The sequence below is a fragment of the Protopterus annectens genome, chromosome 5.part1, assembly GCF_019279795.1.
Source record: "Protopterus annectens isolate FY-2018-M chromosome 5.part1, PAN1.0, whole genome shotgun sequence".
Lineage (NCBI taxonomy): Eukaryota > Metazoa > Chordata > Ceratodontiformes > Protopteridae > Protopterus > Protopterus annectens.
In genome coordinates, this window is record NC_056736.1 from 358171166 (window position 1) to 358197282 (window position 26117).

Consider the following 26117-nt stretch of genomic DNA (forward strand, 5'->3'; position numbering starts at 1 on the left):
AGTGTGGGCACTGCATCTACTGATTAAGCATTTCAAAGCTATTTTCTGGCTCTGAACTCCAGTACCACCAGTACCATTCCATATCATTCTTTAATATCTCCTTAATGGTAAACTGATATTTATCATAACTTTGAAATACACTGCATCATTTCAAGAACTCACGTGAGTGTTTGCCTTCAGCTGAAGGTGTCTGCACTGTATCGTTCACTTTTCATACATGTAGTTACAAGAATTCAAATTTTAAGGCATGACCAAATATCTCATCTCATTAACTCAAATTCTACATGAGCTGTTGTTTAGAGATTATTTTTCTTAGCCTATTCAGAAACTCGTTGTCTCTTCATGCTTTTCTTGTGTGCTGACCTCATACTAGTATGCCATCTCTAAAATGAACAACACTAATAAGCCCCTCAATTATCTGACCAGTGGATCTCTGAAATACTTCAGGTGCTTAGAAAATACTAAATTAACATTTAAAAAAATATGGAGTTTCCCAAATGTGACTAAAATAAACAGTTTTTTTTGAGACTGTGCTTGTTTTTTATGTGTAGTATTGGGCTTTGATAACAGGACTTGGTCTGATTGCTAATACTCAATTTATAAGGAGAATACTGACTGTTTTGTCAAATCACTCTGCATGCTTTTCAAAAGTAAGTAGGTTTTACTGTATAATTTATTTTAATTTTTAATAGGTGCTAATTCCCTCTGTGCTTGCTCTGTATGCCCAGCCTATCTGGTCCCCTATCTAGGGTGTTTGCCATTAAGGATGTGAGTAGGCAAGGATCCATCATACAGGCAGCCATGGCAGTTTTCATACCCTCACTAGTATGCTAGCAATAAGGGTATATATTTATGACCCTATCTCTAACCTTGGTAGTTGGTGTGTGCACTTGTGTTAACACAGCAGTATCCTATGCCCTTTCACTATATGCGCATGCTCCTAAGAGATACCATCACTGGCACTTGATTGTCAAGCCTACATCCCCATTCTTGTAATTGCTATTGTCATGAAAAGCTTCCATTTACATGGAAGCAGGTTGGTCAGACTGGGACAACTATCTTCCTCCATCCAAGCTGAAGCAATGTACGTTGTTCACTGCCATCCTTCACTCCTTGGCTCTTCCAGCACCTGGACTACTATTCAAACTTGGATCATCCAGGTGTTCCTCAGGGCTTTTTCTCTCTATGCCAAAGATATAGGCTACACATGTCAATTTATTTAAGGTTAAATCTGATTCTGTTAGCAATCTGTCCCTTGTCTTATTTCTGATACTAGCCTTTATATCTGGGTCAGCTTAATCTTGTACCTTACTAAAGTCACAGTCTTTGTTTTGATTCTATAATTCATTAACAGAAACACACAAAGATGCAGAGTGAATTTGTGCATTAGCAAAGAACAAATGACAAATAAATGATATCAACTCAAAGCAACTCTGAAACTTTTGTCTGATCACTGCTGTATTCTTTCTCCCTCTCAAAACACAAATAATTTATAAATATTAAATTATTTTTTTTGGTAATATGATGAAATGTAAATACTGTGCTTTTTGGGTTTCTGTAATATTCCATTGACTGTTAAGAATGCATCAAACCCTCGATCCATGGTTTAACCATTTCTGAGGCAAAAGAAATTACTTATTTTCAATTATGTTTAAATACAAAGCATGTCTGTACATGGAGAAATATTATTTACTTCACTTCTTATGCCATATAATATTTGGATATTTAGGATTAGGTTCATAGGTTCATAGGTAGGTACTAGGCTATCTGCCCGAGGGCATTTATAAGCCTAGCCAGAGTGTGTCGACTTTCACTGCCCCATTGATTAATTAACTGATCCTCTGTCAAGCACAGCCAATGAAGTGATCCCAGGGGTGTATTTTCTGTTACCCATCAACTCGTCAAGGTTTCTCTTGAAGAGTGTTAGTGAGGGGCTCTGCCTGATGTAATTTGGAATTTTGTTTCAAAGCATGGGGAGTCTCTGTGACAGGAATCTATCCCTCCAGCATGTTCTATTTATTGTTGTGGTGAGGTTTAGCTTACTAGAGCACATGGCTCGCAGTGGCTTGGATTAATTTAGGTGGAGCATGTCCATTAATTCTGAGCTGGACATGGCTTTGTAAGTCAGGCAGAGATCACCTCTGAGTAAGCGATATACCACTGAGTACAGTCGGAGTTTTTTCAGTCGGGCTGCATAGGACATATGTTTGAGACCAGTAATCCTCTTGGTGAGATACTTTTGTGGTCTTTCCAGCTGTTGGAAGTGTCTTGTGAGGTACATCCCAAATGGGGCATTGTACTCTATGATGGGTCTAATGAGTGATGAGTAGAGGGGCGCTATAACCTCTTTATTTCTAGATGCGAACCCTTTAGTAGTTAAATTAGCCACATAGAAGGATTTCCTAACTACTTTGGCAATATGATTGTCAAAGGACAGATTAGTATCTACCTGGGTCCCCAGATCTCTTATTACCTCTTCTGTATTAAGGGGGCTGCCACCTATGTGGTAATTCATGGGTGTTTTGTTTTTCCCAAATGGGATGACTATGCATTTTTTGGCATTTAGCTTGAGGTCATGACTTTGACACCAGGTGTCTGTCTCAGTAAGGCCCTTTTGGAGGATGTCCGTGTCGGCCAGAGAGTCAATTATGGCTCCCAGTTTGCAGTCATCAGCGAACTTGATTAGCCATAGTCCTCCTGTGTTTGCCTGTACTTCTGAGAAGTATATGCCGAACAGTAGGGGTCCTAGGACTGAGCCTTGTGAGACACCACTTGTGACTGGTTTAGAGTCGGACCTGGAGCCTGCTATTATTACCGTGTGAGTTCTGTCTGTAAGCCAGTTGACAACCCATCTCGTGACATAGGGGTTTATGTTCAGGCTGGTGAGTTTTTCTGTAATACCCAAGTGGGGGATGGTGTAGAAAGCCTGGGCGAGGTCAAGGTAGGCTGTGTGAACCACCTTTCCCCTCATCTATGGCCTTGGTGACTGTCTCGAAGAAGTCAACCAAGTTTAGTAGGCATGATCTGCCCTTAACAAAGCCGAACTGGGTTGGGTCAAGTGTTTGGAGGTTCCCAATGTCTTTGTTAATGAGTTCCATGATGATGCACTCCATAGCCTTGCAGACCAGGATATTCAGGCTTATGAGGCAATAGTTACCAGGGTCAGTTGTAGTCCCTCCTTTGTGGAGTGGAATAACCATTGCTGTGCACCATTCTATGGGCACGTAGCCTGTGGAGAGGCTGAGGTTGAACAGCATGTTTAGGTGGGGGTTAGTTCGTTCTTTAGTTCGTGCAAGACGCAGCCTGGGACACCATCTGGTCCCACTGATGCTGTGTTTTTGGATTTTGAAAAGGCTGTTTTCACCTGTGTGTCTGTGAATTTTGGGACACTACACTTTTCCAGTATTGTTGTGGGCCATTTTGGAGGTCAGCGGGGGGTGAAGTTTGCACTGAATCTATCTGCCAAGATGTTGGCAATATCAGTAGGTTCAGTATATTTTGTGCTATTTTGCACTAGTTCAGTGCATATCTGCGAGTTGCCACTTAGATTCTTAACATAGCTAAAGAAGGCTTTGTGGTTATCTTTTGAATCCTTGGCTATTTTTCTTTCGAAGTTAGCCTTGGATGATTTCATGAGGGACCTCAGTTTCTTACTGATACTATTCAGGGATGTCTTTCCTTTTTGGGATTTGCTTTTTTTCTGAACTAGTTTCCTCCTTCTATTGTATAGCCTGTTTATTGCAGGGGTCCACAAAACTGGTTTCCTTCTCTTAGAGGAGTGAGTCCTGGTTTTGCTAGGGATGGCATGATCCATGCATCCTTGTAGGTGCTCACAGAGTGCATTTGTAAAGGTTTCTGCATCTTGGGTAGCGTTATCCTTTAGCGTGGGGGCTGTGAAACTTACCACCTCTGTCTTAAGTAAGGTGAAGTTTGCTTTAGAAAAGTTTTTACTGTGGTTTCCTTTGTTGGGGGTGGTGGTGGGGTGTGGACATCCAGAGTGATTAGTTTATGGTCTGATCTAACCAGTGACGGGTTGACCTCCGGTGTGGAACACTTGTATCCCATGTTAGTGATGACCAGGTCCAATATGTTTTCACCTCTGGTAGAAGAGTTTACCTGCTGATCCAGGGCATTTGAGTTGATGAATTCCAGGAAGCACTGGGCCTGGGAATTTGTACTTGAGTAGTTTTCCCAGTGAATGGCAGGGTAATTGAAATCGCCCAATATCAGGGTGTTTGGTAGGATCTTCATGTTTTCCAGTGTCTCCAGAAAGGCGGAGTGGTGGTCCTAGATTATGGAGGGTGATCTGTAGCAGGCCACAATTTGCATTGCAGATTTGCCAGATAATAGTTGCACATGGATGACCTCAGTGGTATCATGCTGCACCAATAACCTGGAGGTGTAGGTATCTTTGATGAATATGGATACACCCCCTCCTTTTGTGTTTCGGTCCGTGTTCTGTGGCCGAAACATGGGGTATGAGTTGTAGTCCAGTAGTGCTGGGGTGCTCTCTGGAGTCTTGAACCAGGTTTCAGTTACTGCACAGATGTCAACGTTCTCCATACTGACGAGTGCTTCGAGCGAGTGCATTTTGAGATTTAAACTCCTGACGTTGAGTAGCATAACCCTCAGTTTTTTGTTAATTGTGCTATTTACAGAGGTGGGTTTGACTTTTGAGCCTTGCCTAAAAAAGGCGCTATGGGGGCAGCAAGAGCCTTGGCCAGTATTCAAAAGCCTAAGGGTGACAGGTGCAAGCCGTCTCTTGGCTTAAATAGACAGACAGCCACCAGGTGTCTGTGGCTAACTTCATCTAAATGTATTACAGACGCCAAGCCACATGATACACGTCCTGAACTCTTACATAAGTTAGAAAAAACAGATGCCTTAAAATTATATTCATATATTACAACAGCTGCAAAACAGCTAAACCAAAACAAAAAATATGAGGATAAAAAAATCCACACACTTTTATGACTGGACAGTTATTTCACTGTATCTCTAAAGAAAGGAGAAAAGAGTTTGACATGCATTCGTTTAATCTCATAAAGCTGCAGACAATGTGATTAAAATACACTGAAAAATGGTTGGTAGCAACAATCACGCTCTGGACTACTTTGACATGTAACTACAATAAAATGATTGGCTTAAAAAAGCTGTACTGACAACTACCCTACACAAAATAAATCATCATTCTAACCATGGCTAGTGATCTTCTTTGGAACATGATATCCTGATATGGAATGTTTGATAATGTTTATGTTGATACAGAAAATGGATCTGAGAGTTTACAATGCACAAGAACCATTAGCTCAAAAAATATATATTCCTATAATGTTGCCATATGCACACCATGAAATGAGCCCTTATACATTAAAAAAGTGTTACTTTAAAAAAGTGTTAAGTGACTTCACCTGCAGTGTTAAATTGGTCAGGTAACAACTATGCAGCAACAAAGTAACACTCCAAGTGAAATGTTACTGTGTTTAACCATGCAGAAACCAGTGAATGTGGTACTTACACATTTGCTCCCCTCTGTTTGGGTTTCAATACCACTTCTGGTAATGTCTTGTCTTTGCTCCTTTCCATTTTGTCACTGAGTTTTTAATAATAGCTCTTTAAAATGTTGACATTTTCTTGTACAAACCTGCTTTTAGGAGACATTTCCATATGCAGTCACTATCTTGTGTTGTAAAAGACAGGTCAATATCACTGCCTCGGTCTTTGGTGTGCACCATACAGAATGACTGTTCTTGATCAAAACTCATGTAGCGAAACTCAATATTCTGCAATAAAGAACAGTATTCAGCACTCCTATATCATGCAGCCTATAGAAGTAAACTTTTTGATGGTTCATTTTCACAATGTCCAGCTATAAATTCATATATACAAGGTGTACTAATGTATACAGAGACACTAAGGTTCAGTGATTACTGCAAGATGTGTTATATTTTTGTGGTTTTGTCTATTTTAAAAAATAATAAAATGTTGTTCTTCTTTAGGCTTCTCCCGGTTAGGGGTCGCCACAGTGGAACTCCGGTCTGCTAATGATTGGCAATAGATTTTTACAGTGCCGAGGTGCCAGCTCGACGCCCAACCTTCAACGAATACTTTTTTTTAATGAGAGTTCACTACTTTATTGCTTCTTGTCCTAAAAGCTGCTTACAACTATCACACAGTAGCAATCACTCATTATGACTTCCTTTTCATTCTATTTTCCTTTGAAATCCCAGTCATGTATTGAAAACACCAGAACATTTATTTGGTCTTTTAGGGCAGTGACAAGGATTCAGACTGCAGTTCCAGCATTTTATGATTGACTCATAAATCTAGAGCTTGAGGACTGGACTGGAGAAGCAGGAGTGACTGGACAGTGGCCTGCCTTCTTAGCATGGGGGCAGAGAGTGGAAGTATCACAGCTGTGACCTCTCCTGGAGATTAGGCACTAACTCCACCAAGGTAAACCAGTCAGCTTAGGCCTGTATGAACTCAGCATGTATAAGCTGTTCATAAATGTGTACAGACATAAGCACACATATGTATGGATGACGCTCCCAAGGAATCTAACACGTTCTGTGAAAGATCATTTCACCATATGTATTCTTGACTGAAAAAAGTGATCAAAAGAACACTTGGGCAAATCTCAAAAAGGTTGTTTCTTACATCTGAGTACCAAGCCTCTCCCAAAATATACAAATAATATAATCAACTCATGACACTGCATATTCAGGGTAACGATGAATATTCCAGTGTAGCAATCTCCTTTGACAACATTTTTGGTCAAGTGGTAAAACCTGTGACTCATCATGCTGGTCAACCAAAACCCCATACTTAAGCATGCAGCAAACAGCCAGGGAAATATTAGAAAAAAATCATTTAACATTTGAAGAATGACAACAAATAAACAGCATCTCTTGCCAACACCACAAGTAAGTACAGCAGATTAAACCTGTCACTGGTGGAGAGGGAAGTGTATATGGTTGAAAAGAGTCAAGACACAGAAAAAGGGGATATCATTCTTATATTCTCAAAAAGGATTACTGTTTGTGATTGAGGCTAAGATCAGTGATTAATACTATTCAACGTTTTTGATTCTCAAGGAAAAGAAAAATAAAAAAGTGCAAGATCAAACAAAGTTAGGTAAAACTGTTTTATTCCTAGCATCCAGGCTAAAACACGTTCTTCTTTAGGCATAAAGTTCATTCATCTAAATTCCAAATACACTTAAATACATGCTAACAAACATCAGCTACAATGAGCTGGCCAGAACATTTTTCTTACAAATAATTGGTAAGGAACTAATGTAAAGTATAATCCTAGATCACCCACTCAATAATAGTTAAAAGTTAAAACATTGAATATATTCAAAATGCAAAATGTTTTAAACATTTCAGAATTGTGTTCCAATGTTTTCAAAGGTATTTAACTTCTCAAGGAAAAGAGATAATTCATTCTGCATTTAGAGCCAAGTCAGGACAGCCATGGGCAACTACATTCAGTTTTGAAGGTAATAATATCAGTAGAACAAATGCTGAGAAGAATACGTATGATGGCTACAAAATCATTAAAAGAAAGGCAGACTTATGAGCTGGACTCAAAGAATTGGGTCTGTAAAATTTAATAGATGAGCAAGACAAGGGTTTTAAAGCTGAAGCAACCAAATGAATCAAAAGTTGTAGCAGTAGAATTAGTAACGACTATAACCATCTTAGTTTGGACAGAGTGTCTTGAAAAAAGATAGAGGTTACCATGGAATAAAGAAGACACTCCTTCACAGAAAGTGTTGTGCCTCTCTACAACTTTCTCCAAGGAAAATTACCATAGATGATCAGATGGGCCACTTTAGATATGGTTATAATGTGTGGATATGCTTTTTTAGGAGAAAATGCTATAAGACATTACCCAGCCCAGAAAATAATGTTTTCAGTTCTGTAGTTCAGAACTACTACCCATCCTCAACATAGCCAGTCTATCAAGGCATTAGAGGGGCCACTTTCTGGCAGTCATGAACTTTATGTATATCTTCTTTCTATAAGTCAAACTACATGATGGTAACATTAACAATACAAAAGAACTGTGACCTTGTTTTTGGTGACAAATGCATCAAGCAGATTGATGCGATCAAAGTAAACAAGGAACAGACTAAAAAGCAGCCACACATACAAAAGTAACAAATGTATCAGTTCTGTGAAGGGATGAGAGGAAATCTGTTAAAAGTTAATGTTTATTGAATATACATTGAACATTTTCACCTTCAAACATCAAGGCTTCAGTACCACTCTGATGATGTTTGAAGATGTTATTCTTAAGTTAGCATCATAATAAACGTTTTTTTAAATCTTAAACATTAACAGAACTAGTGCTATCTGAAATAAGCTGGAATTATCCTGAATTTGTTGCACGATGATGACTTGACCTTCATTACGGAAACCTGGTCAGATGAAAATGTTCATCCTTAGCTAGTGGCTGTAGGCCGTCCAGATTCTCTGTAACACAATGCATTAGCCTGGACAGGACTGATAGTGTGGTGGCAATGTATTCTCTTCAGTGCTGTGTCTGACCAAATAGAATGCAGGAAAACCAAGTCATGTGACTAGGTCTTGGAAAACGGTACAAACCATGATTTCTTCCTCATTTAATCTCTTCCCAGTAGCATGAGGATGTTCTTTCAAGAGAATATGGACGTCTTCATTGACTCACTGTTGGAGTCCCCACACAAGTTAGTTTTGGTTGACTTAAATTCTTGGGAGGAAGTAAAAAAAGGAGACTGTGGTACCATTTGACTAATACCAATGTATAATGAAGTGCTATAGCTTCACTCCTGTCATTATGTCTGCAGCCCAGTATTCTGAAAATACCCTGGATTTGATATTCCACTCTTGGTCAGGCTACCACTTTATTCTGTTGTAAATGTACCCTGATATAGCTCCCTTACCTTTAAATGGCAGAAGGAAGGAACATGAATAGTGTAAGTAATGAATTATGCATGCCTGCCTTCCATAGGTTTTTTTGAATCATCCATGTAGGTAATAGAGATGAGGCTCTTCAAGCCTAAAACAGAATACACACTGGAATTGCCTGGATCATTATATCTATCTATCCACAGGATCTACTTCTTGAGACTTGGAATTATGCTGTTATTCATAGTTTTAGGAACCATGATGGTGGTAAATCATAAATGGAGACACATTAGCCTCTTTGATGTCAAGAGTAGAGGTTAGCCATTATCAAGTGCAGGTCATTCATAAAACAGTAACTTTTTATGTCTAGAGTAAAAGATGCACATAATTGATTGGTCGCCCTTTTGGGTAGTGGGCAGATGGTGAAACCCATCCTGTTTGCATTCTTGTAAATCACTTTCTGCTGCTGAATATGACTTAGTTATTCCAGTCTCTGGAGTTAAGCTGGCATCACCAAGGAAAATTTCCTCTTCAAGATAAGTTCAGCAAACGTATGCAGGGTCTGTCATGATGTGTTTCTGATTTTTGGATTATGAATAACATATTCTTGGTTTCAACCTGCATTCCACTACCACTGGCTTGGATACATGACCAAGAGTTCTGACTATTGTCTGCCTTTTCATGCTGGGTACAGTTGTCTATCAGAACAGCTATTCTTCTTTATGTCATATGATCTTTGCATCTGCATTAAAGAAGACCTTGGTGAACCCTATAGAGAAGAATTGTATTGCAGATTTTGATGATACATACTACCCCATTTTAGCCTACCATCTATTGGTAAGGTTATGGAGAAGGTTGTTCACTCACAGATTGGTTCCATGTTAAACATCTTTTGAGTTCATGACCTTTTCCAGTCAGGATTTTGCACTTGATGGAGTAGAGATTTGGCCCTTATTGGGCAAATTAGATAGCTAGCAGTGAGAGATCAAAGTTATCATTCTGTTTTGACCTAACTGATCTCTCATTGGCAATTTATGTTGTGCATCCCTATACCCATTGCATCATCTCTTGGCATGCCGTGGAGCTGAGGATAATCTTCTAAACTGGTTTGCCTCCTACCTTTCAGGACAGTAGGTAGTGTCAGAGATTAATGTTTCATTCTGCCTGCAAGCTTGTGTCACTGCTACACACATGATGTGCACTTGTACCTCTCCAATTTGTAAGGACAAGATGTCTACTGCTAACTGCATTGTTAACGACTTGCAATGCATTCTGAGTTGGCAGAATAATGATCACCTGAAGCTCAACTCTTCTAAACTGCAGCCAACTTAAGGAAGTCCAAGTGTCCAAGAACCCAAGATTTTTTAAAGCTGCAATAAGGTGAAATTTGTAGATAAGGTGAGTAGTATCAGTATGTTTCTGGATGACAGAATGATATTCAGGGATGGCTATTGTCATTAAGCCATCATACTTTCACCTTAGCAACATAACCCTATTTAAGAATCCTCCTACTCCACATAATCACTTAGTGCATCTATTGGGATCCTTCCAACTTGATTACTACTGCCTCCTCTACCTAGGGCTTTCCAAATCAAAACTTAATTACACCATCTGAGACAGATTTCTGTAGATTAGTACAGAGGATTAAGGCTATATACTGTTAATGAACATCATCTTGTAATCCGGGGTTTTACTCTCTCATTCTCTGTGCCTGTTGTCTGACTCTGAACTCCTAAGCCTCCATTAAAATGGGCCTCAATGCAATTAACAAAATATGTCTATAAATCAATAAAAGTATCACTCAGGATGCCACTGCTTGGTTACTTGGGAGCAGTCCTAGTAATAACTTGCAATACAGTATGTTACTTAGTTAACTGAGGCCCACCTCATAAAGAATCTCCTACAGTTTCATACTGTATGAAGCTGCCTTTACCCTCTGTGGTATATGAATAAATGGAACAGAAGTGCAAATTCATAGCATACAGAGATGAGATGCACTGCACATTTTTGAAAATAAAGATGCCTGTGATGTAAATTAAACACATTTCTATTTTTCAAACATAATTATCACTCCAATAGCTTAATAGGATTAATGAGAATTAGATAACCCTGTCTACTGTAGCCCCCTTTTAAAACTAAGAAGTTTATATATTTTTATTTAGTTTTTATTGACCTAGTTTACCCCACTAAGGCTATGGCTTGGTTCATGGGAGACACAAGAATAATCTTAGATGGGCTGACTTGGGTGTATTTTTTAAATGCCTTTGTTATATTATCACTTAAGACACTTAAGATATAGGGAACAGAACATTAACAGACAAGAAAAGAAAACAAACCATACTAACATTTTTCCTTTTACATGCATAATACATCAAATAACTTTCCTTTCTTTATAACTATCATCAGTCCACCATTATAACATTTGCTCAGTTCCTGCCCTCCCTTAAACCTCACTTCTCATCTTTCTAATCATTATTCTGTATGTACTGTTCCCACAGTTACCATTTATTTCTATGTAATTATTCCTTCCCTTTCCGAAAGGTCTCTCTTCCAATTCTTTTATCACTTTTATAACATTCAGTACCTCAAATGCAGTTGACTTAGATTTTGATTTCCATTTTCTAGGAATTGTTTTTTTCGCAGCCAACAAAATTAAACTTTACAAGGCCTTACTACTTTAAAGTAATTCAGATCCTCTGTCCTAGTTCAAAATGGCTAGTTCCTTAGTTACAGCCATTTGTTCACACAGTATTTCTGACAGAGTACTCTGTAGGAAACCTTCCAATTTGTTACACCACCAAAACATGTTTCCAGTTACCACTTTCTTCCCTATCACACTTCCAGATTTGGGAGTAATTTGGCCTAGCAACCTGGAGAAATTACTTTCTTTCTATCAACCTGTCTGTCAGTCTATCTATTTATCTGTATAGCCATTTATTTCTTGGTAAGTGATATGAGATCTTCTTCATCCACCTGAACTACCACCAACTCAATGAAAATGGACCCTCAGTTTAATTTCTCATCTGAAAGATTGCACATTAGGACTACAGCAATCCAGTCATGCACTGCCATGTTAGTAATGGAAAACGAATCCAAGCAACATTTGTGAAAATGCAGCCTACATCATCCTGACCTTGTCAGCATGAAGTGTTAATGCCCTACATATTAAACTAGTGACACTGATTTACTTTGTGAGCTATAAGCTTGCGTTGTTTTATTCAGTAGTGTAGCATTTGAAACCTAATGCTTTAAGATGAATTTGCAGGAGACCCAGAGCTGAAGGAACAATTCCTTGATATGGAAACTGCCTGAAATTATTCTCACCAAGTGTTGCTGTACAGTTACTTCAGTTGCAATGGAATAGAAAACAGGGGGGGGGGGTAAGAACTCAGCCTCCCCTACCCCAACATCCTTTAAAATGTTAATTGTGTGTTATTGCTTTGTTCATATTTTGAATAATTGACAAGCTGATAGAACATTAATTTACATCAAGTTCTTCAACAAAGATTATTGTCAATGTTCTACCCATCAGTCAGTCTGCTGACTATTTTACTTTCACTTGTTAAAAAGATGATGGAACTTTAAAAACTTCATCTCAGAGGTAGCTGCTTCTTCTTCTGGGACAGAACTAACACCTCAAGACCTCTGAAATACATTTGATGATTTTCATTTCCACTGCTTCACTCTAAGCAGCAGGTATATTTCACTCACCTGAAGATATCAGGACAATGTAATCTGCAAACATCAAATATACAACTCTCATGCTCCCAAACTAGGTATTGTTCAGATTTTTAAAGGCCTCTGATTTTTGCTTATATAAATTAAAAACATATAATGTACACATAAATGTACTGAAGATTTATGGAACAAATTGCCACTAATGGCAGAAAGTGTTCCTTGCATTTATAGTAAATTGTGTTATAAACACAGAGCCAGTCCACTGTCACAGTGGTAAAGTATCCATCTGCACTGCTGGTAACCCATGTTCAAGACTAAGAAGGGATGGCTGAAAGGATCAGTCAGAAGGATAGAATTAAATGGTGGTTTGCCTGTTCTCCTACACAGGATATGAGAGGGTGTGGGTACTGTTATAGCCTGAAAGATTTCTCTCGTAAAGGCTAGGATACTCTGTAGTGCATTGTAGTAGAATGCATGGAGAAGAATGAAACATGGGGCATGTGCAGAGGATGCATGATGTCATACATATTACTCCTACAATGACAGGGACTGTGACCAACTACTGCTGTATGATGGTTCATGCAGAAGGATGAAACATGGGGCATGTGCACAGCATGCATGATGTCATACACATTACTCCTCCAGTGTTAGGGACTGTGACCAACTACTGCTGTATGATGGTTCATGCAGAAGGATGAAACATGGGGCATGTGCACAGCATGCATGATGTCATACACATTACTCCTCCAGTGTTAGGGACTGTGACCAACTACTGCTGTATGATGGTTCAAGCAGAAGGATGAAACATGGGGCATGTGCACAGCATGCATGAAGCCATACACATTACTCCTCCAGTGTTAGTGACTGTGACCAGCTACTGCTGTATGATGGTTCATGCAGAAGGATGAAACATGGGGCATGTGCAGAGGATGCATGATGTCATACACATTACTTCTCCAAGTTAGGGACTGTGACCAATTACTGCTGTATGATGGTTCATGCAGAAGGATGAAACATGGGGCATGTGCACAGCATGCATGATGTCATACACATTACTCCTCCAGTGTTAGGGACTGTGACCAACTACTGCTATATGATGGTTCATGCAGAAGGATGAAACATGGGGCATGTGCACAGCATGCATGATGTCATACACATTACTCCTCCAGTGTTAGGGACTGTGACCAACTACTGCTGTATGATGGTTCAAGCAGAAGGATGAAACATGGGGCATGTGCACAGCATGCATAAAGTCATATACATTACTCCTCCAGTGTCAGTGACTGTGACCAGCTACTACTGTATGATGGTTCATGCAGAAGGATGAAACATGGGGCATGTGCAGAGGATGCATGATGTCATACACATTACTTCTCCAAGTTAGGGACTGTGACCAACTACAGCTGCATGACGGTTCATGGCACCATTGAACTGGCTCAATGAGCATCCTGAATCTCCAGCACTCTTGTGGAGTACCTGACATGTACCCCCATCAAAGAAGATGGGGGAATTATTCAAGAATAGACACAGTCAGAATTACCTAAAAGAAGCTATTTAGATACTCTGAATAGCAATAGGAAACAAGATAATAGCCTGAGGGTTAAAATAACTGGCTGAGAAGTGATGGGTATAAAGAAAAAATATACACATCTAAAAAATATATTTGGATATCCAGCTCATGACCCCAACATGTTCCATTTACCAAGTTTTGGAATTTTGTAGTTTGAAACTAGTTTTCTGCCAGAATAGCACTATTTTTATCATGGTGGTAGTTTATGAAATGATGTCATTTCACCGGGTTATAAAGTTACTTCAGATGAGGGCATGTGAATTTTTGTTGGTTGTACTTATTTATTTGTTTATTTGTTCATTCAGATGAAGATATATATCTATATTAAAATGATGAAAGCTCACAAACGTGAACACCAGTACATCGACACATAAACGTGGAAGTAATACTACAGCGAAGGATGTAAACAGCGAAAATTACAACACTGAACGTATTTCGTACAGCAACAGTGCCAAACAGGTAAGTAAAACCTAAGTAAACAAAGTTAAATAAACTGACTTTTGCAGGGCCACACCCCCTCTACTTAAATATACCAACTTTGAGATCGCACTACACTGGGGAAAAGGATATATTTCCTCTTCCCCACGATCACCCTGCTGGACAAAGAAATACGTTTGTCATTGTATTTTTCGCTGTTTACATCATTTGCTCTTGTACTACTTTGATGTTTATGTGTAGATGTACTGGCATTCACATTTGTGAGCTTTCGTCATTTTAATATAGACCCACACACACACACACATATATATATATATATATATATATATATATATATATATATATATATATATATATATATAGACTGGTTGGCAGTATGAATTTATGGAATGAGGTTTTTAATCCTATTTTTCACTTTTAGTATGAATGCCAATGACAATGTGTTAAAGAATACTTAGGACATGCATATTTTATTAGTTAGGGTAGGTAGGGTATAATTTTACATGTGGTAGGAGTTTTTTTTACTACTATTACTATTTTTGTTTATTGTTTGCATTAGGTATGCTGACTTTAGGTACAAGGGTGGGTGATGGAATCATTAAGGGGTGAGTTTAGCATTATAGTTATGCAGCAATGTGTGTTGAACAGTGTGTCTGTCTTCTGGTGCTCAGAAATGAGGAAAGTGTTTCAGCAGTCAGTCGCTGAGATGGAAGGTACCAATAAGAAGATGGCTGTTAGATTACTGCATGAAATATCATATTTACAGTTACACTGATGTTTACATAACTTTTTTAATGAGGGTTTTTTATTTATTCAATGTTTTAGTTACATTTTCAAATATTGTTTTAGGTGTATGTTGACTACAGGGAAAAAGGTGGATAGGAGTGTTTCTTTAAAATATATGATAACATTGCATCTGCAATGCATGTTTGCTTTTTCAGAAATGTCCTTCTCTGGCTGCCTGCTGTGGATCAGATTTGAATGGACGTTTCTTTCATTTTGAGAATGTGGCTTCTTTCCATTTTTTTCTACTTTTCAATTGGAAAGTGCAGTTGTATACGTTGAACTTACCATAACAGTAAATGTTAGAATGATCACTCCCACAGTAGCATTAGCAATATATGTGTGTGTGTGTGTGTGTGTGTGTGTGTGTGTGTGTGTGTGTGTGTGTGTGTGTGTGTGTGTGTATATATATATATATATATATATATATATATATATATATATATATATATATATATATATATAAATTTATATATATATATGTTATATCCTGCCAAGGATATAACATCTGGACAGCTTCCAAAGCTTCAAGACAGCTTCCATGCATCCAAACTGTCAAGCAGCTTGAGCTGAGCTGACTAAAAGACAAGTCTGGGCATGATGACCTTTGGTGCTTTAGTGCCAACAGAGAGGGGGAGGTTGAGACCTGAAAGGACAATACTAGGAACAATAAATAAACGGCACAATGGCATGAAAATTATAGAACCAACTGATATTGCCAATATCCTGGCAGATAGGTTCAGTGCTAACTTTACCCCCCCCCCACCCCTAAAGGACCCATATCTATACAGGAAGAATGCGGAGTCCCTGTAATCACAACTATGCAGGTAAAAGATGCACTCTCTAAAGCCAAAAACACAGCATCCATGGTACCGGACAACATCCCAGGCTGCGTTTTACACGAACTTCAGAACGAACTGGATCCTCACTTAAGCACCATGTTCAATAATAGCCTCGCATCAGGCTTTGTGCCCACTGAATGGTGCACAGCAACAGTTATCCCACTCCACAAAGGGGGAGCCATCACTGATCCCGGCAGCTATCGACTTATTAGCCTGACGAGCCTGGTCTGAAAGGTCATGGAACGTATCATCATGGAGCTCATTAACAAAGACATTGGTAACCTCCAAACTCTGGATCCCACCCAGTTCGGGTTTGTGAAAGGCAGATCATGCCTCCTGAACCTGATCGACTTCTTTGAGGCAGTCACCAAAGCCGTAGATGAGGGTAAGGTGGTTCACACAGCCTATCTTGACCTCGCCAAGGCTTTCAACACCATCCCCCATTCTGAAATTATAGCTAAACTCACTAAACTAGGTATAAATCCCTATGTCACAAGATGGGTTGCCAACTGGATCACTGACAGAACCCACATTGTAAAAGTTGCAGACTCCAAATCTGACCTCAAAGCAGTGACAAGTGGAGTACCACATAGGTCCGTCCTGGGACATCTCCTGTTTGGTATCTACTTCTCTGAAGTACAGGCTAACACAGAAGGCTTCTGGCTAATGAAGTTCACAGATGACTGCAAACTAGGAGCCATAGTCAAGTCCACAAATGATGCGGACATCCTACAGAAGGGCCTCGCTGAGACAGATGCCTGGTGTCAGAGCCATGGCCTCAAGCTCAATGCCAAAAAGTGCAGTGTCATCCCCTTTGGCAAAAACTCTGCACGCATGAACTACCACATAGGCAGCAATCTACTTAACACCGAATGTGTGATAAGAGACCTTGGGACCCAGGTGGACAGTAGTCTCTCCTTTGATAGTCACATCACCACAGTAGTCAGGAAGTCCATCTATGTGGCACACCTCATCATAAAAGGGTTCTCATCCATGAAAAAAGAGGTCATTGTTCCTCTCTACACAACACTCATTAGACCCATTATAGAGTACAATGCCCCTTTTGGAATGTACCTCACAAGACATCTGTAGCAGCTGGAAAGGCCACGGAAGTACCTCACAAAGAGGATTACTGGCCTCAAACAAATGTCCTACACTGACCGTCTCAAAAAACTCCAGCTTTACTCCATAGCATATCGCCTACTCCAAGGTGATCTCTGCCTAACATATAAAGCTATGTCAAACCCAGAGCTGCTGGGCATGCTACGCCTAAAGAAATCTCAATCTCTCCAAGCTACACGCTCTAGGGACCTAAACCTTGTCACCACAATAAACAGGACTTGCTGGAGGGATAGATTCCTGTCCCAGAAACTTCCCATGCTCTGGAACAGGCTACACATCTATGTCAAGCAAAGTTCTTCATTAGCACTCTTCAAGAAAAATCTTGAGTGGATGGGAAATAGGAAATACACCCTGGGGATCACTTCTGTATCTCTGCTCAACAGTGGCACAGGAAAATAACTTTCTTGGGTGGCGTAAGCCAGGGAACCTTGTTGGCTAGGCTTACGTAGGCCCTTGGGCCAATAACCTAGTACCTACCTATGAACCTATGTCTACATCTAGGCATAAAACCACACCAAAAACAAGAGGGATGAAGGGAAGGAAGCAGCTACTGCAGCATTGCTCATTCAAACATCCACTGTTATGTTAAGTTCAACTTATACAACTGTACTATGTTCTTCATAGGGATCACTGCTGCAGTAGCCTTAGCTATAAGGTAGATTACCATAGCTAACTATATTTTGGAGGTAGAAGGAGAAGGGTACAGCAGCCCCTGGAGAATTGTCCTAGCAAAACTTGATCTAGACCTAGTGAAGGAATCAACCGTATAGTGCTTTGTAAAACTATGTACAAGGACCAAGTAGCAGCTTCTAGAATAAAAAATGCAATCCTTTCCAAGAAGCCATAGATGAAGCCAAAGCCCTGGTATACTGTGCCTTGATCCTGCAAGGAATAGATTAGACAACCATTTGGAAAAAATCAGTTTTGACTCAGGTTGTCCCTTCTGCTTACCTTCACAAGAAATGAACAATTGATTTGAAGATCAGAAAAATTTAGTTCTGTCATGTAAGTACTTGAACTGTCTGTGGACATCCAAAAGATGGAGTATCTTATCTACCACATTTTTAGGTTCAGGAAAGAACATGGGGAGGTGGAAAATTTGGCTTAAAGTAAATTCTGCACCACTTTAGACATAAAAGAAAGCTTAGTTCTCAAAGAAAGCTTGTCCCTATGGACAATGAGATAGGGCTGACTCACCATAAGAGCTTGCAGCTCAGATACCCTTTTTGCAGAAGTCACTGCAATCAGTAAAATTGTTTTCAATGTTAAGAACCTCAAGTCAGCCAGATTAGCTGGTTCAAATGGAGCAAGTATTAACTTCTCTAGCACAAAATTAAGATCTCAAGGAGGGGTCACAGTCTTTCTATTAGGCCTCTTATGCAAATCCCTTTCAAGAACATTTTGACATGAGGCAGCATTGAAAAAGGAGGATCCATGGGCAGACATATTGAAATGACCAATAAATGAACCTTGACAGAGGAATAAGAAAGGCCATAGGATAGTAGCTCATACAAATACTGTAAAACCAGAAAACAACTAGCCCTGAATGGGTGCTGGTTATGGTGTTGGCACTAACTAGAAAACCTTTCCCATTTGCTAATACAGGGTTTTCTAGTAGCAGGCTTTCTTGACTCCATTAGTACCTTCTGCATACTCTCAGAAAACAGGTGCCTAAAAGTAATTAAAACCCTGTCATCCAGGCAGTCAACTGAAGCTAATTAATGATGAGGTGTATCAAACAACCCTGGTCTTGTGAGGAAGCTTGTAGTAATTGCCCCTGGCCATTTCTAAATGAAAAAAGAACCATGATTGCCTGGGTCAGAAGGGAGTCACCTCAATGATCTTGGGGGATTCCATCTGAATCTTCAGCTGTACCCTGGATATCAGTGGAAAGGATGGAAAGAATTACAGGGACATTCCTGTCCAAAGAAAGGAAAAGGCACCTGCCTTCCAGGCCTTCTTGTGTGGAGTACTGGAACAGAATTTTGCCAGCTGACTGTTTAGAGAGGAGGCAAAGAGGTCTGTCTGAGAAATTTACCACACATTAATTAAATGTTGGAAGATCCCATGATCTACTTACCACTTCTGAGGGTCTACACTGGTTCTGCTTAGCTTGTCTGCCCCAAACTTTTGCTATGACAAAATGTAGTAAGCCAGTAATGTGAGAGTATGCTGTAAAACTACATCCCAAGCTAACATGATTTGTCTTCAAAAGGGGTATGACTTGTTTCCCCCTTGCTTACTGATGTATCATATGACTGCTGTATTGTCTGTAACCACTTGAAGAGGTACTGGGATCCAAAGATGATACTGAGCTGAGTGTCTTGATCAGGGTGACCATCTCCTTTTATATTTATGTGCTTGTGTATGTCCTTGTTGTCCCCCACCCCCTTCACTTTTATCCCACCAGAAACTGCTCCCTAAGCAAAGACCAAAGTGTTTATAGTGACTGACTGCATTGAAGCAGGAAGGGAGAAGGAGAGACATGGAGTTAAGGATGTCTGTTGTCTCCAGCAAAAGATGTCTCTTCTGACAAATGCCAGTACTGAGATCTGAAAAGATAAAGGGTGCCGATGGTGTAACCAAAGAAATTTCAGATACCACTGTCCCTTTCTTATGTGGAGTCTTCACAGGGATATTATAAGAATCATAGATGCTGTAAAACCCAAAATCCTGGCGTCTATATTACGTGATCGAACAGTTAAATGTTCAAACACGTTATAATCGACCCCTAAATGTCAAAACACTGTAATGTTGAATGGCAAAAAAAAAACCATAAAAACACCCAAACAAACCATAAAAATACTCTAAGCAGGGGAGCAAGCTGCTACTTAAATATACCAACTCCGAGATCACACTACAGTGCACTGTACAGAGATCTCCATTGAACCATTCAACATTCTGACGGTTCGACATTTGGGAGTCGATTATTACGTGTTCGAACATTTCACTGTTCGATCACGTAATATAGAGCCAGATTCAGAGGCATTCCCTCACAGTGACCAAAGCCTGAGTGAAAACCTTTAGAAATAGATCTAGATAAAGATATATCTTTTCCTGTTGAAAGAAAGCTATTTGAACTGAGGTGTCTAGTTGACATCTCAGGGACACAATTCTGTGTGAGAGAGTCAAGAACAACTTTTGAATGTTCTCTTGGAATCCCAATTTGTGCAAGAAATCTCTCACCCAAGAGACAGAGAGAGAGAGACAGAAATTCCTGACATCTTGAAAAAGACTCTGCAAAGATAATCTAGTCTTCTGAATATGGAAAAATGTATATAGCCTGTAACCTGCAATGAGCTATAATCAGAGCTAGAGACTTTGTGAACACTCCTGGTACAGTGGATAGTCCAAAGGGTAAGGCAGAACACTGTTAACATGACCCAGACACACAAAACCAAAAAATATCTGAAGTCTGGAAGAACAAGAAATGTGGTGATAAGCATCTTTTAAGTCTAATGTTACCAGGAAATTTGAAAAAAGGAAGAAGAGGTAACAGGTTGTGAAGTGACAACATTTTGAATTTAGAAACTATCAGAAACAGATTTAGAAAAGAAACATCCAGAACTGGTCTCCAAGCATTTTCTTTCTTTCTTTGGCACAAGGAACACCCTTGAATAAAACCCCTTCCCCATCTGGGAAGCAGGAAATTGTTCTATCGCTCCTTGGGACACCATGTGATGAAAAACAGGTGGAAAAAAAAGAGTCTGCTCTGCAGAATTAGGAACAACCACCTGGAAAGGAGGAATTTCCTCCCACTGCCATCTGTAACCTTGGTGAATGATTTTCAGATCCCATTTGTCTGAAACAATCTGTTGCCAAAAACGGAGATTCAGACTTTCTGGAAGAGAAAAGTGATTAAGGTGGGAGTGGGTCACAAGGTCACTTGAACAGTCATTCAGACTTGTTGGATTGTCCTTTGTTTTGGGAGGTTTGAGACTTCTTTTTGGAAGCCACTTGCCATTTCTTCTTAAACGTCTATTCATCTAAATTCTGTTGAGGCCGTTTATTCTGTTTTTTTTGCCAAAATTGGATAAGGAGAAAGAAAATCCCTTGGATAATTTGGAAAAGGAGGTCTTAAAAATCTTAGAGATTCCCTGGATCAGCTTGCCCCTTTCATCACAGTTTTGATCACCTATGCCACAGAGGGGCCAAATACTAAATCTGTATCCACGAGAGAATTTAAAATCTAATTTTTCCCATCATCTGGGATGTTCTGATAATGTAGTTAAGCAAACCTCCTTAAAACAGTACCAGTGGTCATAGCTCTAGAAGAAGTATCAACAGAGTCATACACACACACACTACAAACAACCTGTGCAATAGAAGAAACTTATATTATTTAAACACAATTTTTCTTCAAAAGAAAAAGCTGTAGATAAAACATTCCTCATACTTTCACAATTTGTCAGAACAAACTTTAAGATATGAGCCTAACAATTCAAAATTCTGAAACTCAAAGTTGCACATGAATACACTTTTCCCCGTGACTATCAATAATTGTCATGTGCTTATTAGAAAGAGTAGAACTGGAATTAACAAAGTGCTTAGCAGCAGTGGAAAGGCTATAGCTGCTGGGTCAGGTTTGGAGACTGTATATAAATGTAAAAGATTTAGGAACTTTATACATCCTATCTACCTTTTTAGGGATAGCTGGCTAACTATCAAGAAAATTGCCAGGTAGTAAGAAACACATCCTCCAAAGCAAACAGGACATGAGGAATGGGTGCAGGTTCTGGAAAATCCTTCTCTAACAATGCATAGTATTTTCTGAGGGACTGAGGAACCTCACTGTTCTAAAACTAAAAACACTAGAACATTCCAGAAATAGTCTCACAGAAACAGAATCCCCCACTGGGAGAATCAGAAACTGAGCTCTCCGTTGAGTCTGAATCAAAAATCTGAGGACAAAACCTTGACTCCTTCACTGCATCTTCCTGTTCATATTCAGAATCTTGTATCTCTTCAGAAAAAGAATAATCCCCCTTTCTTTTACCAGAAATTACTTTACAAGAATGATCAACAGCCTGAATTAAACTCTGAGTCAATCTAAGTAAACTACTCCTATCCAAAGATATATATTTTTTTTCTACCCCATCCTGCTCCCTAATGCTCACTGTGGATGTGCAATAGCCATAATCAGAGGTTAGAAAGCCCTGGTAAAGGAACAACTGAGGACCGACAGTAATTGGCCGTCTCCCAGTGTGTACTACCTAACAAGGACTCTGAACCCTGTATTCCTGGACTTCTCATAACCAATAGGTTAGAAAGGGCTCAGTCTTGGGACCCCTCTTGTTTGGTATCTACTTCTCAGAGGTACAAACAAACACGGAGGAACTATGGCTAACAAAGTTCGCAGACGACTACAAACTGGGAGCCATAATAGAGAATCCAAATGATGTAGACATCCTTCAAAAGGGTCGTCCAGATACAGATATGTGTGCCAAAACCATGACCTCAAACTAAATGCCAAAAAGTGCATTGTTATCCCCTTTGGGAAAAACAAAGTACCTATGAACTACAATGTAGGTGGCGGCCCACTTATCACAAAGAGTGTGATAAGAGACCTAGGGACTCAGGTAGGCAGTAACCTCTCTTTCGACAACCACATTGCTAAAGTGGTTAGAAAATCCTACTACATGGCCCACCTTATCACAAAGGGGTTTGCATCTAGGAATAAAGAAGTTATTGTCCCCCTTTACACATCACTAATTAGACCCGTTATTGAATATAATGCTCCATTTGGGATGTACCTAGCAAGACATCTGCAGCAGCTGGAGAGGCCTCAAAAATACCTCACAAAGAGGATAAAGGGCCTTAAGCAGATTCCCTATGCCATGAGGCTAAAAAAACTCAGATTGTACTTGGTCACATACTGGCTACTCAGAGGTGATCTCTGCCTGACATACAAGGCTATGTCAAACCCCAAATTGCTAGAAATGCTCCACCTAAGGAAAACCCAATCCGCCAGAGCTACACGCTTAAGGGGCATAAACCTGACATCATCAATAAACAGGACATGTTGGAGGGACAGATTTGTGTCCCAGAGACCCCCCCTTGCTCTGAAACAGGGTCCCCATATAGGTGAGGCAGAGTTCCTTGTTGGCACTCTTCAAGAGAAATCTTGATGAGTGGATGGGAAACAGAAAATTCACCCCGGGAATCACTTGTGTGGCCCTGCTCGACAGGGGTGCAGGTAACTAAACCACCTGGGAGGGAGTACTATAGCACAAAATTTATGGCTAGGCTTAATTATGCCCTAGGGCCAATAGCCTAGTACTTACCTATGAACCTATGAACCTATGAAAATCCTACCTCCTGCATTATGGATACTTGCACATCCCAAGGTTCACTAATATAATTCCCTACCTTCAGCTTACCAACTGCCCTTCCTGCCTTTACTACTCTTACTCTTGTACAGCATTAACTGGAACCCATTGCTAGCCCCTTCAGCTTTTAATAAATTTAGGTCCTGACAGAAATGCTAAGCAGCTAAACTTCATAGAGTGAACTTTACTTTTCAAGCAGTCAGACCTGTAAGTCACCAACCTAACTCTGACTGATTGTTTCCAGCCAGTAAAGATTCCAGGGTGGTTGTTAAGCTAATCTCATGTCTCCTGTGATTTCTGGCTTTTCAGTGAACCAGGGCACTCCCATGAGTCTTTGCGGCATTTAAAGTTCCTATTTGGCACCATACACCATTTTCTACCCCATTCTGCTCCCTAATGCTCATTGTGGATGTGCAATAGCCGTAATCAGGTATTTCAATGCTGTTTTATAAAAGTTAAAACTGCCATACCTGACACTGCAATTACGTTTTATTGAGCTAAAATGTTGTAAATAGGAGTCGCATTTAATGTCCTGCCTGTATTGTAACCCAGTAAGCAAGGGTAAATGCACAATGACTAGATTTGCAGAGTACTAGTTTAATTATACACTGCAAGGCTTATATTTGGAAAACACGATACCTCGTGCTTTCACAACATAGTGGAAATGCCATTTTCTTGTTGCCATTTATACAAATAATAAGATTGCAAAGGGATTGCACAGCTGAGTATACAAGTACCCACTTACACTGTTAAAGTGTGCCGCTAAGGTAATTAAGGAGTATACCTTTTCCTACGTTATAGAGTTGTGGAATCTTAGTCCTCAGCCAGTAAAAACAGTACGGCGTCTTAATGAATGTCACAGTTGCATAAGGAAACACAATAATTTGTTGAAAGGAGATATTTCCTGATGTTCTTAATGTACTGAATCTTATTTACCTACTGTTTAAAGAAATGCTCTAAGGAAACACAATAATTTGTTGAAAGTCATAGTTGATATAAAAAGAACTGCATAAGGAAACACAATAATTTGTTGAAAGAAGATATTTCCTGATGTTCTTAAGGTACTGAACCTTATTTACCTACTGTTTAAAGAAATGTTCTAAGGAAACACAATAATTTGTTGAAAGGATATATTTCCTGATGTGTTTAAGGTACTGAACCTTATTTACCTACTGTTTAAAGAAAGGTTCTCAAAGGTGTGGTTTAATTAATTGAACCCTGTATTCCTGGACTTCTCATAACCAATGTATCCTTAGTAACTCACTAATGCTTTTACATCCTACCTCCTGCCTTGCAGTGTATATTTAAACTAGTACTCTGCAAATCTAGTCATTGCACATCCCAAGGTTCACTAATATAATTCCCTACCTTCAGCTTACCAACTGCCCTTCCTGCCTTTACTTCTCTTACTCTTGTACAGCTTTAATTGGAACCCATTGCTAGCTCCTTCAGATTTTTCTAATTTAGGTCCTGACAGAAATGCTAAGCAGCTAAACTTCCAAGAGTGAGCTTTACTCTTTAAGCAGTCAGACCTGTAAGTCACCAACCTGACTCTGACTGATTGTTTCCAGCCAGTAAAGATTCCGGGGTGGATGATTCCAGGGTGGTTCTTCCTGCTCCGTTCGCCCTGCGGGCTCATTCCAATCCCTACCCTGCCCCTAAATTCCACCCGCCCCAGCATGCTTACCTTTATTCTTCCCTTTCTCCACCCAGCCAGCCTAATTACCCAATAGTAGCTCTTCCCTCATTACTCCACCTACTTACAGCCATCCCACTTAAAGACATCACTCTCTCTCCCTCCCTATCAAAGTCCCCTCCTTCTTCTAATTCTAAGAAAACCTTTATCTCTTTCTCAAACCCTCTCTTCTTCATAGCTATCTCTCTTCTCCAAATCTATACCTATCATTTCCCCTTAGCACAGATATACTTGCCTTAATTCTCCGCACTCTCCAGGCCCCCTGCCTCCTGCTTGTATTCCTAATTCCCTTATGCTATGCCAGATCATATTCCTCCAATGATTGTCCAATATTACCTTTAACAATAACTACCACACAAACCCACCTTCACCTTCAACCCTACTCTCATTTCCATTCTATCTCCTCTTCCCTTATTCAGCCTAACCCTCTGCACCTATTTCACCCTAAAATCTTCATCATCCACAGCTAAGATACTGACACCTAAACTAATCTTAGATTTTCCTAAACTCCTACTTTGCAAACCTAAATGGCTAAAGGTTATTTCCTTTAACAACCTAGTCTTAGCTGGTGATATCCATCCCACCTGTGGTTCTAGTCCCTCTATTGACAACACCTACCCATTATCTCCTTCCTCCCCCCACAACACCATTAATATCTTCACTATTAATGCTCAGAGTCTTAATAAAATTCACCAATTTCAAGCTTAGCCATCTCTGAAACTTGGCAAAAAACCCATATCTCTGACTCTAAAATCATGCCCT

At 39.7% G+C, this 26117-nt stretch overlaps 1 protein-coding gene across 1 annotated transcript in view; it reads right to left on the minus strand.

The window, feature by feature from the left end:
* The window catches only part of LOC122803422, a 533519-nt gene that overhangs the window by 91120 nt on the left and 416282 nt on the right, over window positions 1-26117 (minus strand). The window contains exon 9 of the mRNA XM_044073034.1: window positions 5645-5783. Within this exon, the coding sequence (XP_043928969.1) occupies window positions 5645-5783 (139 nt within the window). The remainder of the gene's footprint in view (window positions 1-5644; window positions 5784-26117) is intronic.